At 39.0% G+C, this 15,970-nt stretch overlaps 1 protein-coding gene across 2 annotated transcripts in view; it reads right to left on the bottom strand.

The window, feature by feature from the left end:
- LOC135202996 (protein zer-1 homolog) overlaps nucleotides 1–12,507 on the bottom strand; it is a 118,603-nt gene extending 106,096 nt beyond the window's left edge. Inside the window, exons 1-2 of one of the 2 annotated variants that reach the window (XM_064232541.1) lie at nucleotides 12,263–12,507; nucleotides 1,083–1,924 (exon numbers count right to left, since the gene is read on the bottom strand). In XM_064232541.1, the coding sequence (XP_064088611.1) occupies nucleotides 1,083–1,861 (779 nt within the window). In that variant the 5' untranslated portion in view covers nucleotides 1,862–1,924; nucleotides 12,263–12,507. The remainder of the gene's footprint in view (nucleotides 1–1,082; nucleotides 1,925–12,262) is intronic. The other variant, XM_064232542.1, reaches the window with a different exon arrangement.
- Between the last annotated feature and the right edge of the window lie 3,463 nt (nucleotides 12,508–15,970).

Genomic DNA, 15,970 nt, shown 5'->3' with positions numbered 1-15,970 from the left:
GCCTAGGTTGTACATTTGTTTGAATCTTTTTTTTTCTTGCTATTTAGGTGAGGGGGCTTACCTCTCTTACCAAACTTACCTTATGTAGTCTAATATATATAACAGGTTTCACATCATTATATGACCACATTTTCTGGAGATGCTTTCTTTGCTACCTTGTTAATAGCCGCATTTCCACAAATGCCAACAAGAGCTACGTAACACCCAACAAAACTGTATATCCTTGGACAAAACTGTATATCCTTGGACCAAAGGCTAGGCAGAGCAACCAATTTTTAATATTGCAATACACCCCCTGAACACCTGAAGTAACCCTGGTCACTGACCAGGCTAATTGGGATTAGGGGCTAATTCAGGTGTTCAGGTGAGTATTATAATATTAGTTTTATTATGAAAACTTCATATTGCAATACACCCCCTGAACACCTGAATTAGCCCCTAATCCCAATGAGCCTGGTCAGTGACCAGGGCTAATTCAGGTGTTCAGGTAAGTATTACAATACTACTATTAGTTTTATTATGAAAACTTCATTTTTTAAAAAGAGAACCACAAATGCTCATTCGTTTCAAAACTGACAGGCAACTAAAAAATTGGATTAAATATTAAAAGTTGTTTTAAAGCTTATGTAACTGGCTTCTTCAAAAGCTTATTTCACAGCTGTCATCTCAGCAGTGAAAATAGAATGTATCACATCTTTGCCAAGAACTGCACATCCCACATCATTAGCATATTCTCAAATTAAATTATTATTATGGCCTCATAATAACATGTTTAATCTGAGGTTTAACCAACCCACAATTCACTATTTTCTTCTGTAATGCATCCATATGAGCAGAACCAGCAGCATCTATATTAATGAATAAATGAGGACCAAGTGCCACATACAATTCCCAAATGTCCTAGAATTTGCCTGTTTTTTTCACAAAAATAACTCTCAAAAGCAATAGAAAATTTTTTACAATAAAGCTATATTTACATTGACAGATTTCGAGAAAATTATTAGGCCTACACTGGGTAGACAAATCAAAACTGCAACTACATACAGAGCTGGATACAGTATGCCAAATAAACGATCACTTACCTCAAGGTCTTCATCATCATTATCGTGGGCACAGTGTCTTGGATTCTCTGCACACTATGCAGAATCAGAGATACCAGGCATTTCATTTCCATGATATATTTCACATCGTTTAGAAAGAAACATCCGGACAGGTCCAAGTGAGTCAGTTTCGACAAAGGTTTCAACAGCAGAGCAAAGTATTGGGGCTCCATGGGAATATAGAGTTCTTGCACAATAAGTCGCCTGAGGTTTGGAGTTCGTAAAATATAACCCCGTTGCTCTATTTCACTGACTGGACTAGAGTCTGAACTATCACTGGAATCTGGTAAAGGATTTGAGAACACTGTGTCCGGCAAAATATTTCTCGTCTTACCAATCACCAAAGAAGTCAAACATTCACCCACACCCTCTCTATTAATATTTTTTAAAGTTCTTTTCGTCAACTTGCTACAGTTACTCACATCTAATTCTAATAAATGATGAGAAAGTAGGTGATTCAGACCATCATCTGAGATTGACGAATTTCTTAATGTCACTCGCTTAAGTCTCGTCAAAATCACATCTTTGAATATGTTAATGAATTTGTCGTCAAGACCCTGGGGGTCCATCTCCTGCCACAGACTGATGAGCTTCTCGCATATCTCCATGGGCAGTGCCAATTCTGAGCGCAGGCACCACAGCCCTGTCTCAGGCTGCAGCTCACAAAAGGTTCTGGAGTTGGATGCATATTTGCCACAGGCATCCAAGAGTGGCTCAGGAGAGCTGTCGTCCCAAGGGCAACTTATGTTTATAGCTCCCATCTTGGAGCGCAATGTAGCCTCTTCTCTCAACAGTAAGCTACTGCATTTTCTTTGCTTCTAAACCTGGAAAAGAAGATACATTAACAGCAGTCTTAGAAAGCAGTTCCAAAATTATTATTAAAAGTACAGTAGTTGTCAGCCTACTTGTTAATTACACAGTTTAGCAATTAGGAAATGAATAATTTTTCTTATTTCCAAAATGCTAAACTAAAGTACTGAAATTTGTTATTACAAAAGATATTTACAAACTAGTTATGCAATACAGTGGAACCTCGTTTCTTACACCCTGGTTTTTGTACGATTTGGTTTTTGTAGACTTTTTCCGATGAAATTTTGTCTCAGGTTTCATACATTTTCCCAGATTTCATACAATCGGAAATGCTCCTTCCGGGACCCACTGCATGACTAGGCCCATATACAGCGTCCATACAAAGTATCCCGTGTTCTCTTGTGACCCATTCTGCTTTTGGGTTCATTGTTTTCTGTGCCTTTTTGTGCTTTCTTATTTGAGTGCAACTGCTAAATAAGCCATCATGGAGCCAAAGAAAGTTCAAAGTGGCAGCCCTTCCATAAAAATGGCAAGAAACACCATAGAAATTAAAACAGAACACATAGAAAAGTGTTGGAGGGTGTTGCATTCCAATCACAGTAAGAAAATACCTACAAGTGCTGCTGTTAGTGAATGAAGGTCAGCAGAGGCTGGTTTGAAAAATTCAGAAAGAGAACAGGCATACATAATGTGCCTACTTCAGTGTTAAGGACATGTTTTGACAAAGTGGCGTTGAGTTGAAAAAAGATTTTGTGGAGAACTATCCCCAACAAAGATGTAATCCGTGTCTCCAATATCTTTAATGACAATGTCGTGTTCCACTTTAGGGGAGAAAAAAAAAAAAAAAAAAAAAAAAAAAAAAAAAAAAAAAAAAAAAAAAAAACTCCAGAAACAAATGTCTCTGGACAGGGGTCCAGTGACTCTCAAGCTGGTCCTAGTGCCAGTAAAAACTGAAGAGGGGAAGTAACCCCAGTGTGTGCCAGTAAAAAACGAAGAGAAGTAACCCTAGATAGGTCCTTGGTACCAGAAATCCTTCAGGAGGGGGACTCCCCTTCCGAAAACTAACCTCTCCTGCTCCTTCGCCCCTTCTCTCCGTCTTTCATACGTTAACAAGTGTCTTCCATAAAGGCAAGAGTGATGTTAAATGTTCTTTATTCATTTATATTTGTTTCTCATTGTTTTCTGTATGTAAAACTGTGTTTATTCCCTATAAAATGTATTTTTTGTTAACATTTTTGGGGGTCTGGAACACATTAATTGTATTTACATTATTCCTTATGGGAATTACGTATTGTTTCAGTTTTAGTACATTTCGGACTTCATAGGAGGTTCTGGAACGGATATGTACAAATACCGAGGTTCCACTGTAATTTACTGAATGAAGCAATATAAATTCTCCTACAATAAGACCTAATTGTTTTATTTAGCAATTAATACTAGTAGTTTGGTTTAAATATTTTACCAAAAAAACAAAACTTTTATGATAACAACTAAGTCTGTCCAAACAAATCCATCAATCATTGACTCTTTCTTCAGTGCCCTGGAATCCAAGTGAAACAAGCTTGTATCATTCACGACTGAGGATTCCCCTCCACATTTGTCGAGACCAGCTTATGAGGCTTCACTTACTCATCAATCTTCTAGTGCCCAGAATATGCCAAATTCTCAATAATCATCCATCATTACTACTGGCACTATCTTTTTATTTTAATTTTTCGCAGACAGATTTTAATTTTTTACACATAAGCATAGAGTATGCATTTTTAAAACAAAGTTTCCTTGATACAAACACATTACAATAACCTACAACAATTTCCTGACACTCTACAAAAGAAGAGAATTCATCCACTTACACCTGGCTGAATATGACAAGCCCAGTGCTTTCTAGATCATAAATTCTTTATTACGGATTCCTCAAAAAGAAAAAAAAATCACCTATACATTCAGGTCTTCCTCGACTTCTGGTATATCAATCAAAGTATTATAGGTCCTCTTATTCATGATCTCAGATACATGCTCCAACCAGCATTGCTTTTCTTCTCCTGATATTGAACCCACCCTCCTTATCACTGGAGTTCAAATTAGTCCTTGTATGTGCAACATATAGTACTTATATATTCTTGGGAGAGCATACTTCACTGCAACAAACACTACATATCATGAGTAAGTCCTCTTCAATACTGAAGATAAAACTACAGTATTGCAGTTTTCCAGGATCACCATCACACCACCATTGTGAGGCCTTTTATTTGTACTGATAAAGCTCTCTGACAAAATGACAATAACAGTCTTATAAGTATAAGTCCTAAAATATGAAATATACTGTAAAGCATTTTTCCTAAATACAAACTTGAAATCTTTTAAAAAGGAACAGCTTTGGCAATAGCTTGATCAGCCATTGAAACTCATTGAGAAGGATGTTAGTGGCGGCAGGTATGCAAGTGTGGGGTTGTACCTATCAACTCACCTGTCCTTAGATCCCTCTTTGACCCATTCTTATGCATATCAATACATACTAATGAGTAGATGTCAACATTGGACTATAATGACTGCTGCTTTTTAGTTAGTGCCACAAGACCCTCACAATGGACAAAAGCATTTGGTCTCAACTGGCACTTAAAAAATCATGGAGGGAAGAATTTACAACTCAAAATTCATATCAAATCAAAATTCTTATCAAGAACTGAAAGGTTTTGAGTTTTCACTACAAACTCAGGAACAAACAAGAATGAGAGAACCCATCCTTGCATGTGCTCAACTTGGTAACAGACACAACAAAGCTAAGTTACTTGCTTCTCCGATGTAAAACTACAAGAAAAACTAAGATTCAGTGGGGGTTTCAGTGATGCTTGAATGAGATTCTGGCGAACAAGTCACTCTGTAGGCCTGGACTCATGAGGTCGACAAGACTGTTTAACTGAGGATGACATCCACCTTTGACCAAGTACACACAGAACATGGCTAAGAAATAGCCCTCACTGCAAAGAAGATTATCTTGGCAAAGGAAGTTGAGGAAGTCCATGCAATCTTGAAGAATGGCTCCAACCAAAGTGATACCCTCCTATTACATCAACTGCTGATAAACAACTTCCCTTGGAACAACCCTACTGGGGAATGCCTGACATCTCCAAAATATGTATGCAAGCAAGAAAAGCCTCTCTTTTATATTTAAAGCTAAGTAGTCTCCAACCAGGAAAGACAAATGACTCCTCAGACTATTAGTGCCTCAGCAGAAGAAACTGAAGAAGAAGAGCGGACCATGAAGAAATCTCTTTCAACATCTCAATGAGAAAAATCATCAGGATACAATTTGGCTTGATGTCAAAGAGGAGCCACAAAGGGTGCCTGGAGTCCTGAGGTGACTAGTATGTAGTATGTGTCTGACCACCTAATGGATAACAGTGAACAGTCCTACAGGTCCTGAAATGGATCTTCCAGAGTAGCCCATGAGTTTAGGCCTGAAATCAGAACACCAAGATCTCTCAACCACTCTTGGAACAGCCACAGTTAAAAGTCCAGATTCAAATGGGCACAAAGATAATTAAAATACTTTGACAAATGCCTCAACAACACTAGGCAGTGGCAGAGATGATGTTTGTTTGAACAAGGGGACAGCTGAAGATAGTGTTGAGTTTCTGACAGGTGAGTGGGCAGTAACCCACCACTAACCCAATTATAATCAATTAACAGTCTTGTCTCCATGCTTTAATGACTGTATCCTGCTGGTGAAAGGAATATTCCTTTGTAAAAGACAATGATTTGTACTCTTAAGGGAACAAATGATTTTTATGATAGCTTTTTATGGGATGGAGACGAATTTGAAAATCATTTGAACAAATCTGAAAACCATTCTATCATAAATACTTAGTTAACTCACTTACTATGACATCCTATTTCTTGTTCTAATGGGAGGCCAGATGCGGAAACGAATACTATAACCATATCTAACTTGACCACATAGGGTATGGCTTCTCTCTTGGGTTTCCCCTCTTCAATACATGGTGAGGGAGGGTGAGGGTTGTAATGGGTCATCCAAATATTCAGGAATGAAATTATATGAAACCCGACAAAATCATAACAAAAACTAACATAAGAACCTCTATCTCACTGGTTTAAGAATGAATGGTATGGGTGAATGCTATAAAAAAAACTCACTTTATTTCTTTGCTTCATGGACAAAGAAATACGTAGTAGCAAGTACTCACAAACAATTTATGAATAGCTGGATCAAATTTGGAAAAAATGTGTCACAAAATCATCAGCACACATGTGCAGTAGGGTTGTTGACACTACTAAAGAAAGCACGTACTAGTATAAAAAAATATTAGACTCAATCATGCTAATGGTTCATGGCACAACCAGTGATACTTACAACGAAGACACTTAGTTTAGCTAATTTTTCTATGCAAAAACCTTTGGAAAATAATAATAAAAGTGATATGCATCAGTTAGTTTTAAGAATTCTTCTTGCTTTGTTCAACGATTGCTCTTATCATCCGTACCTACAGTTTTTCCTTACCGTACCATTTGACGCAACTCAACTTGTGACATCACTGTAAGGCTGCATACATAATATTACACGATTCATTCTAGAACGTTCATTTTTCATAGTTATTCCAAAATGTTTGTAAGCAGTTGCTCCTATTTCTTTATCTAAGAAGCTCAGAACTGATGTACTTGTGCAATGTAATTAGTGGCATACTCAGTCTGATACTTTTCAACATTGTACATTCTCAAGCTCGTGATATAAAATTTTTCTGATAGTTTTTAATGTTTCTGATAAAACATTCATTTTATTTTATACCATTTCCTAAATGCTTGGTAAATGTATACAGGGGCATCATTTCAGATTTTTGTTGGGGGGGCAAAGATGGTTTGGTAAGCAAAGCGAGCCTAATCAGCTGTTTTTTTATTTTTTTTATTTTGAGCTATTTTGTGTTTTTGAGCCACATGAGAAAGGTAATTCAGCAAAAATTATATACTCCCACTACTGTTTGTTTATCTCATCATCACTGGTAGCTAGTAGACAGACAATAATCAAGCAACGTAATATTTCAGAGAAATTTTATATAATTATGATTGCACATTTAAAAAGAAAACATGCTGTTACTTCTTGGGGCTTGGGGGTGAAGGGGGAAGTTGCAGTTGAGCTTGGGGGGTGTTGACCACCCCCCCCACCCTAATGATGCCCCTGAACCTATAAGACTACAACCACCATATTTAATAGTGAGGGGAAGCCCCAATGAGGAGACATATACAGTATTCCAGGTCAGGTTAAGTAAGGTAAGATCTGGTAGCATAGGTTAGATTACTATATACGTATCCCCATTTTTTATTCATCTTTTATTCCATCTCCCAAAAAAAAAAAAAAAAAAAAAAAAGGGTTTACCATTAAGAAGCACTCATTATTGTTAGACGTTGGTGCAAGTATTCCTTAGCCACCCCAGCATTCCAGATTGAAATGCATTACAAATTTGTCAGGATATAAAAAATGCAGAAATACCATCCTTCACCAGTTTTAGAAAGAATGGTTATACTTTACGTGCTTCAACGATGAGTCGTTATTTTTTTTAAACAAACGATGGTTGCCTTGTTTCCCTTACCCACCAGTGTTTATTGTCAGGGCGTGAGTTACACCTGCAGACAGGTTTTGGAGGGCGACCTGAGAGGTTCTGGAAAACCTCGGCTGAGAAGGCAACAGCAGCATGGCAGTTTTGGAGCAGCTGGAAGCCATTTGTGACTTCTGCAGGAGGATGAGGACTCATCCGTTTGTGTTTTCGACAATTCTTGTGAATTTGTCTGTTTGTGTATTTTGCTGCTTGGGTATTATGTCTTATTCTTCTAGATCGTGCTGCCTATTTTTGTTATTGTGATTATTTATGCTGTCAGTGTGATTGCCTGTTTTTATTCAAAATGATATTGTTATGATACAATAAAGTTTGTTCATACTTACCTGGCAGATATATATATAGCTGTATTTTCTGAAGTCCGACAGAAATTCAAAAACTTCCGGCACACACAGTGGTCGGCCAGGTGGTTAGTACCCATTCCCGCCGCTGGGAGGCGGGTGGGGTATCAGGAACCATTCCCATTTTCTATTCATAATTTTTATTTCCACTGTCCTGAGGGGAGGTGGGTGGGTACTTAATTATATATATCTGCCAGGTAAGTATGAACAAACTTTATTGTATCAACAATATCATTTTGTTCATGAAACTTACCTGTCAGATATATATATAGCTGAATCCCACCGTTGGAGGTGGGAAGGGACAGAATAGAAGGATTTTGGGAAACAAATGCATGCAGATGATTTACATCTTGGTTCCACCTGTTAGCATTGCTGGCTTCGTGGTTATTGCCACGTAAGTCTGCTTGTGCTACTAGAGTTGCCAGCGAGGTAGAGACCTATATAGCTGGTGCACTCCAGATGATCTGTCAACAGGGGCGAGACCACGACGTGACTAGACCATATTGACCATACCATGAGGGCTAAGAAGTAAAATAAATATATATATAAAAATATATATCACCACCTGACCAACCTAGCCAAAGTTAAGGTGTGTTAAGTAAGCACTGCTTACTTCATATTCTTCGCAGGCGATGTAGAAGGGATCACCGAAGTTAGGTAAAAAATCTTTAGGCCCAAATCAGCTTGAAGACTTCAACAGAAACGTTCAGCCAGGCGACACACCTGGCGTGCGCTGGCGCGCGGCTGCTCGGCGTCCACTGGCTAGCAGCGAGCACGCTCGGCGTCCACTGGCGAGCAGCGCGCACTCATCGGCGGTCCTCACTGGCGAGCAGACGAGCCATCTCTCGGCCGTCCGCAGCTGGCGAAGCAGCGAGCACTCTCGGCGTTCTGGCGGTTGGCGCTCGGCCCTCGGCGGTCTACTGGTGCGCGCTTGGCGTGCACCCGCGCGCGCCTGGCGTCCATCCGAACGTCCCATCCAAGCCGAGCGTCAAAAAAAAAAGCGTGCAGAAAAGCGTCACGCTCCTGACAGGAGTCAATGCAAGCGAAACTGCCTTCAGGGAAGAGCATTAGACATCTCGGAGAGAAAACCGACTGCACGAAGCAGTCTCAGATGAAGGTTGATCGTGTGAGAATACGCGGGGCGACGGGAACGCCTTCTTATTCTCACAGCAACAAAGCTAGGACGTCCGCGCTCAAAAGCGTCCTGCTAATATGACTTGCTTTCCCTTTTCTCGGTGGAAAGACGTACACGAGTTCAGGCGACGTTCGCCTTCTTACTTCTCACTGCAACGCATGACGAGAGAGAGAGAGAGGACGTGAAACGTCCTCTTCTATAAAGCTTCTATTTAGAGGGCGCGAGTCCTTCCGAAAGCTCCAAACCCTGCGCAGGGAGGACGCTTCGGAGGACGAGAAGCAATCCTTCAGGATTCGTGCACGCACTTTGGCAGCCTGGGAGTAACTTCAGGTCTGCCGAAGGCACGTCAAGATCGGTGGGAGTTCCTCGTAACCCTCCTTCGGCTTTCGACATGCTCTCTCCCTGTTCCTGGGAGTCAAGCAGAGGTCCCAAGCCTAGAGGCGAAATAAGCCGATCTGACGCACCCTCCACTACACAAGGGGCACTGTCACTGCACTTAGCCACTTCACTTTTGCTCTCCAAAGCCAGCGCTTTCGATTCTAAGTTACGAATCGATAGAGTATCAGAGAAAGGTCAATACCCTCTACAGAAACTGTTTAGGGCCCGAAGGCAACATTACAGGGTTAGGAGTAACAACTACAGAAGTAGCACTCTTCACCACAATGATAGGAGAGCGAGCACCTTAGATTCCAAGATACAGATGGAATCTATAACGAAAAGGGCATTACCTCACGAGACATATTTATAGCCCGTAGGCCATACTACAGGGTTAGGCAAAATAAAGTCTACAGGTAGGTTAGCCTACCCTGACTTTGTTTACTGATTAATTGCGTACATACGAATCATACGTCTTCCTTACGGAATTAGACAAAGTCTCACACTCCTTACATGACAAATCTCAACAAAGAAGCAAGACACATAGCCCTCGTGCATATCGAGTGCGGAACTACCGAAGCTTTCGGTAGCCACACCCTATCTTAGCAGACAACACCCTCTGAAACTAGCCTAACTAGATTCAGATATACAAAAATGAATCATATTCAAAACAATTTAAGATAGCGTATGCCTAGCCACAAATCCAAGTCAATAAATCAAAAGACAATTAGGATATTTAGCGGCCATGAAGTTTCCAAAATCCTAAGACGGAGGACTGAAAACAGGTGTTTCCAGCACCGGCGACAGAAAAATTATGAATAGAAAATGGGAATGGTTCCTGATACCCGCCTCCCAGCGGCGGGAATGGGTACTAACCACCTGGCCGACCACTGTGTGTGCCGGAAGTTTTTGAATTTCTGTCGGACTTCAGAAAATACAGCTATATATATATCTGACAGGTAAGTTTCATGAACAAATCTTTCATTTTTGGTGTCGAGCAAGTGTATGGCTCTGATAATGATGTTAGTGATTTGCATCATTATGCTTATTGTGGTGTCGAGCAAGTGTATGGCTCTGATTTTTTTGTGTTTTGTTAAGTCGTCCTCCTTGATCTATCTTGCCTTTCGTCAGTCATTCCAGCCCAATTTCCTGTTTGTATTTTGAACCTGCTGGTCTCTAATAACGAGATCATAACAATGCATATCCAAATTATGCAACCAACTGTGCTGCGACATTACAAGCAGGCTAAGGATAAGAAACTAGTAATAAATCAGTGGACACAGCAACATATTGTGAAGAAAGTAAGAATAATTCTGGGAACACTAGGGAACAGCTCTGCATGGAGTATTGCCTTGGAAACTGATTTTTCCTAAAGTATTTTCGTTGCTTAGCTATTAAGATTTTAACCCTGGTTCCCAAAGGGTCCCATATATAAATGTTAGGTTAATAATAATTGACCAACAATAAACACCACCACCTCCTTCATCAGCAACACTGAAAGTATTGGAAAAATCAATTTCCAAGGTAATAAACCATGTCTCCTAATTTAACCATAATTCTAAAACACCCTGTGAATATCAATGAAGAAAGTAAGAACATATAATTCTAAAATGCCATCTCATCAATATCAAGTTAAGTCGCTAATCCCGGAATGCAGCTACCTTCCCGAAAAAGTACTTGAATTTGCTTTCATGAGCATCAGTCAAGAGTTGTGGCCTACCTATATAGGCAGAACACCAAGACCTCTACGCTCCTCTCGAAGTTAGTGTTTTCTCCTAAATTGCAAAATAATGGAATAATTCAAGTGCTTTTTAGGGAAGTGGCCTCGCTCCAAGAGAGGTGGCTGTTATATCGTCGATCTGTCATTTACCCTAATAGGCATTTCAAAGGGAGTATGACCTCACCAGACTTACCATGACCAAACCCAGTGATTCCCAATAAGGGTTCCGCAAGAAGTCTTGAAATAAATATGTATTGCAAATGATGCTGATCTGAATTTACAGAGCTCGAATTGCAGTGGGAGATTAATATTATATGATTAGGTATATAAATATATATATATATATATATATATATATATATATATATATATATATATATTACATATATATATATATATTATATATATATATATATATATATATATATATATATATATATATATATAGAGAGAGAGAGAGAGAGAGGAGAGAGAGAGAGAGAGAGCCTGTAGATACAGGTTCCCTAGGGTATGAAAAATTGTTTCAAGGGGTTCCTTGAAGGTATAAAGGTTTGTAATCGCTGACCTAACCTAACCCTGGATGCCAGTTCCTAACCTGGCTGAGGGGGATTTACCCCTCTTGATCCCACCAAAGTAGTATTGAGTCGTGCCCTCATTCTGCCATTATAATAGCCTAACCTAACACTCTCACCATACTCTTGCATACGTTTAAAGAAACCAAATTCTGTAATCCCTCTTTGTCACATCTAGAACTGTCTTAACATAAAGGGCTTAGTAGCTTAATGCCTACTGTATAAGACTACGGAGATTTGAGACCTACTAACCAAATCTAGCCTACCTAGACAAGGATCTACCTACCTAAGTGACGGCCGAGCAGGATACCGTAGGACCCTAAACCAATTAAGATTGCAAAACCATTATGAAAACAACCCTGCTAACTAACGCGAGTGCCGACAGGAATAACTGCGAGACAAACGCAAACAGATTCATTTAGAAAAACAATGACGTAGGCCAGCCTGGATGGGGAAGGCTTGACACAACATCGCCCACACAGATACACTTATGGTCAAGAAGAGGCCTCTTCAACGCCACCTTCGGGGACATTTGTCTTACCTGTTATATTTGGCAACTAATTCTCTACCTTTTGACCTCACCTGGGAACCAACAGACGCGAACGCTGGCAAATCACAAAGGTTATTCTCGGGCAAATCGAGTGTTTTCGACAGAGGGGGGTTTCGGGTTGTTTACAATGGCAGTGGCTACAAGGGCTGTGAAGGCCATCTGGGAGGGGGATCGAGTTCCTTATCGGCGCGGCTGTTGCCCCGTGATGGATCTATACAGTTTTCGAATTTCTATTCCAATCCAGAAAAGGAGTCCATTTCCTGATTATTCTTCCTTTTATACGCTCACTCATAACTTGACATGCTCAAGTAATGGAAAAACTATTTCTTATGGTCATTTACGTAATACCACACTCACTTCAACCCTTCTGAAGGCGCTTAAGACAACCAGTTTAAAGGTCTTGTTGTACTTTAATGATGGTCTACAAGTATTTCCATAAGAGATAAGTAGTTTAGGTTTTATGTGTGACTTGCTACTTTTTATGAAGTGCAGGAACGTCATATTTCACCAAATAATGGTGAATTTATTTATAAATAAGTTGATCAGTCAATTACTCTAAGTTGTCTGACTCGTGTAAAATAAAATGAAGTCATGAGACCTCGTAATTCCCTAATTCCAGAATGAGTGCATAAGTGCGTAGCAATGAAAGCCAAATATTATTTTCTTCGTCTACTTCGACACATATTTACCTGTCCAGGTCAACCTCTTCTGTTGCAAGAATGCAATGTCATAACACTGTGACGCATTGCTCTGCTTCTCATTTAACCCTGCAGTTTTCGTTTATTTTCTTTTCTTTGCATTGATGCTGTTCTTTGAGTAAGCATATTTTATGTTTTCTTTTGGAATATTATCGGGAGAAAACTCTATTCTAGATTGGCGCAACTTATGAAGAGAATCTCACTATTGTTATCTTCATTAGCTGACGTCATTATGAAATTCTTTTAAGAGCAAATACCATTTCGTATGGCAAAGTGAGTCACGTTATCTATTCATAGCACGCTTCTTACTTAGTCCCAGTCCGTAGCTATAGAAGGGGACTCGTGGGACACAAATTTATTTGTCATGTCCATACTATCAATACATTCTGAAAATGAGATAGGGCCCTCCATTTTTCTGAAAGACCTATTTATTTTTTTAGTCCTTCTGACACTGACAGACATAAGTCTTTTGTATAATTTTGGGATGCGCATTTGAAGGCTCGCAAATCAATATTCAAAGTGCGACTTGGCTCAGGTAACTTGAAACCATCTGTAACTAGTCTTGTGAGTCTTGTGTTGATTCCACTCGTTGGCTGTATTATGCATAGAAAATCTTACACTTAATTTGAACATCCAGTCTTGATAGCCTGATGAGCTATAACTTATTTTAAAGACGATTATAACTTTGATAGACAGTCATTGCAACTCGAGCAACAGCTAGAGGTAATCCTATCCTGAGATAAGACACTACATTTACCTTCCCTCTTTATCTAATACATCTTGCAGCGTCCCAAGTTGTAATTCAAGTCGATTATGATACACAGAGCAGCGAAGTCCTCTGTGTTAGTGATACGATCACTCGTAAGCTTCTTTACAGAACACGAATCGAAATATTTTTCGTTAATTAACAAAAGCATAGACCGAGTCTCAGATCAGTGGAAACTAAGAATCGCGAGGCAAGCGAAGGAAGGGTAATAAGAGAGTTCATCTTACGCCTGGCCTTGTACGTGGAGACAGGATGTGACAGAAGAACATAATGAATTTCCAACTCATCATAACAGTTATATTAATTTCCTTAATTGGCTGCCTTCAGCGACGGACTGGTCTTTTGGAGAAAGGGGACTTTTCCCCTTGGGCCGGTCTATAGTTAAAAAAAAATAAATAAATAAAATTTAATAAAAAATGAAAATAAAGACTTTCAAAAAAGTTAGAAAGAAAACTTTAAAATCTGAAGAATAAGGGAACAAAGAGAATAGAATTGGATAAAAAAAAAAAAAAACACAGAAAGCGAGACCGAGAGAGAGAGAGAGAGAGAGAGAGAGAGAGAGAGAGAGAGAGAGAGAGAGAGAGAGAGAGAGGTGGGGGGCGAGGAAGGCGGGACATGAATCTCATGGTTGTTCCGATAATTTGATCAACATTTTCTGTAAGCAATCGTTCATTAACCATCAGCCAGTATACAATATGCCATCTTTTCCATTTCATTATTGCTAACTGGTTGGGCAACACAGTCAGAATTCTATGATTATACAGACACACATAAATATATGATAAAGATCAATACAATAAAAAAACACTGTTCAGTAGGGAATGATATTGCAGTCTTTATCAGAGAATCTTATATGCGAATGATTATTTGGGTGAATAAAAACAAAAGTTCTCGCCATTAACGCCTCTCTCCAATCAGAGAAACTCGCTGGTGGGCTAAAGATAATGCTTTAAGAAAAATATTTGGAAACTTTGGCAAGCCTGATACTGCCCTATACACAGATGTTCTGCTAACTTTGGCTACCATACAAGAACATGAAAATATGGAATCAGATGTTCGCAGCAAAGCCAAAGCATACATTGAATCACTACTTAAATATGAAACCATACTGACTACTCAAATATTTCTTCGTATATTGGACCAGACTACTCCCCTTTCGAAATATTTGCAAACAAACAGAATGAATATTCTCTCTGCGTAGAGAATGGTTGCTACTACTAAAGAGAGTCTGGATAAAATAAACAGATTTTGGAGGTATTAAGGTGGCTGCAGATAATTTTGTTTGTTGGGCTAATGAACAGCTAGAAGATGAAGAGAACGCAGATTTGGAATTGGGGGTGCAGATAGAATTGCCACTGAAAAGAGTCAGAAAGAAGAAACCGATGCCTGGCAAGAAGGCTTATGATGAAAGGCTGAATGACGCAGAGAGGGCTTATGAAGTTGAGGTATATAATCCAATATTGGACAAAGTCACACAGAGCCTCAGTGATCGAATTCTTTCTCATGGGACTCTTTACAACGATTTATCGATTCCAGACCCAAGAAATTTTGCTCAGCTGAAGAACAGCAATATTGAAGAGTATAAGTCTTTATTTAAAGAACTCAGTAAGCCATTGCTTAAGTTCGACAGCCGGGCAACAGCTGAAAACTTGATGTTGGAATTAAGGAGTTTAGCTACACACTGGGAAAAATTGAAAAATGCACCCTTGGAAGACTACACCGTTGAAGATATGAACGATGAGGATGAACACGAGTCTTATTTAAATGAAGACAGTTATGGGAGAATTGCAATGAAATGTTCATCATGTAAGAATTGTCCAGTCTGCTGTTACCAGATACTCAGTAGGTACAACTTGTTAACAGATGCCTATCATATAATTGGTCTAGCTTACAAGTATCTCCTGACCTTGTCAGTTACTCAAGTTTCTTGTGAGAGAAGTTTTTATACCATGAAATTCATAAAAAATCGTCTAAGAACCAGACTCTCACAGGAATACCTCCAGGAGTTTATGCCATAAACAGTAGAGAGGGATATATTAATATCTCTCGATAATGATTTAATAATTGACAAAGTTGCATCCAAGAGTTAACTATTAAAGAAAATTTTGATAATCTAAAATAAAAGTAATTCCTTTAGTTATGTCTGCATGTGTTTTATGTTTCCCAGAGCCGTCTATCCGACCCATCACTATTATATATATATATATATATATATATTATATATAATATTATATATAATTAATTAATTATATATTATATATATATATATGTTAACG

This window comes from Macrobrachium nipponense, chromosome 33 (genome assembly GCF_015104395.2).
Source record: "Macrobrachium nipponense isolate FS-2020 chromosome 33, ASM1510439v2, whole genome shotgun sequence".
Lineage (NCBI taxonomy): Eukaryota > Metazoa > Arthropoda > Malacostraca > Decapoda > Palaemonidae > Macrobrachium > Macrobrachium nipponense.
The sequence above is the reverse complement of the archived record's forward strand: the minus strand, read 5'-3'. Positions and strand labels throughout refer to the sequence as shown.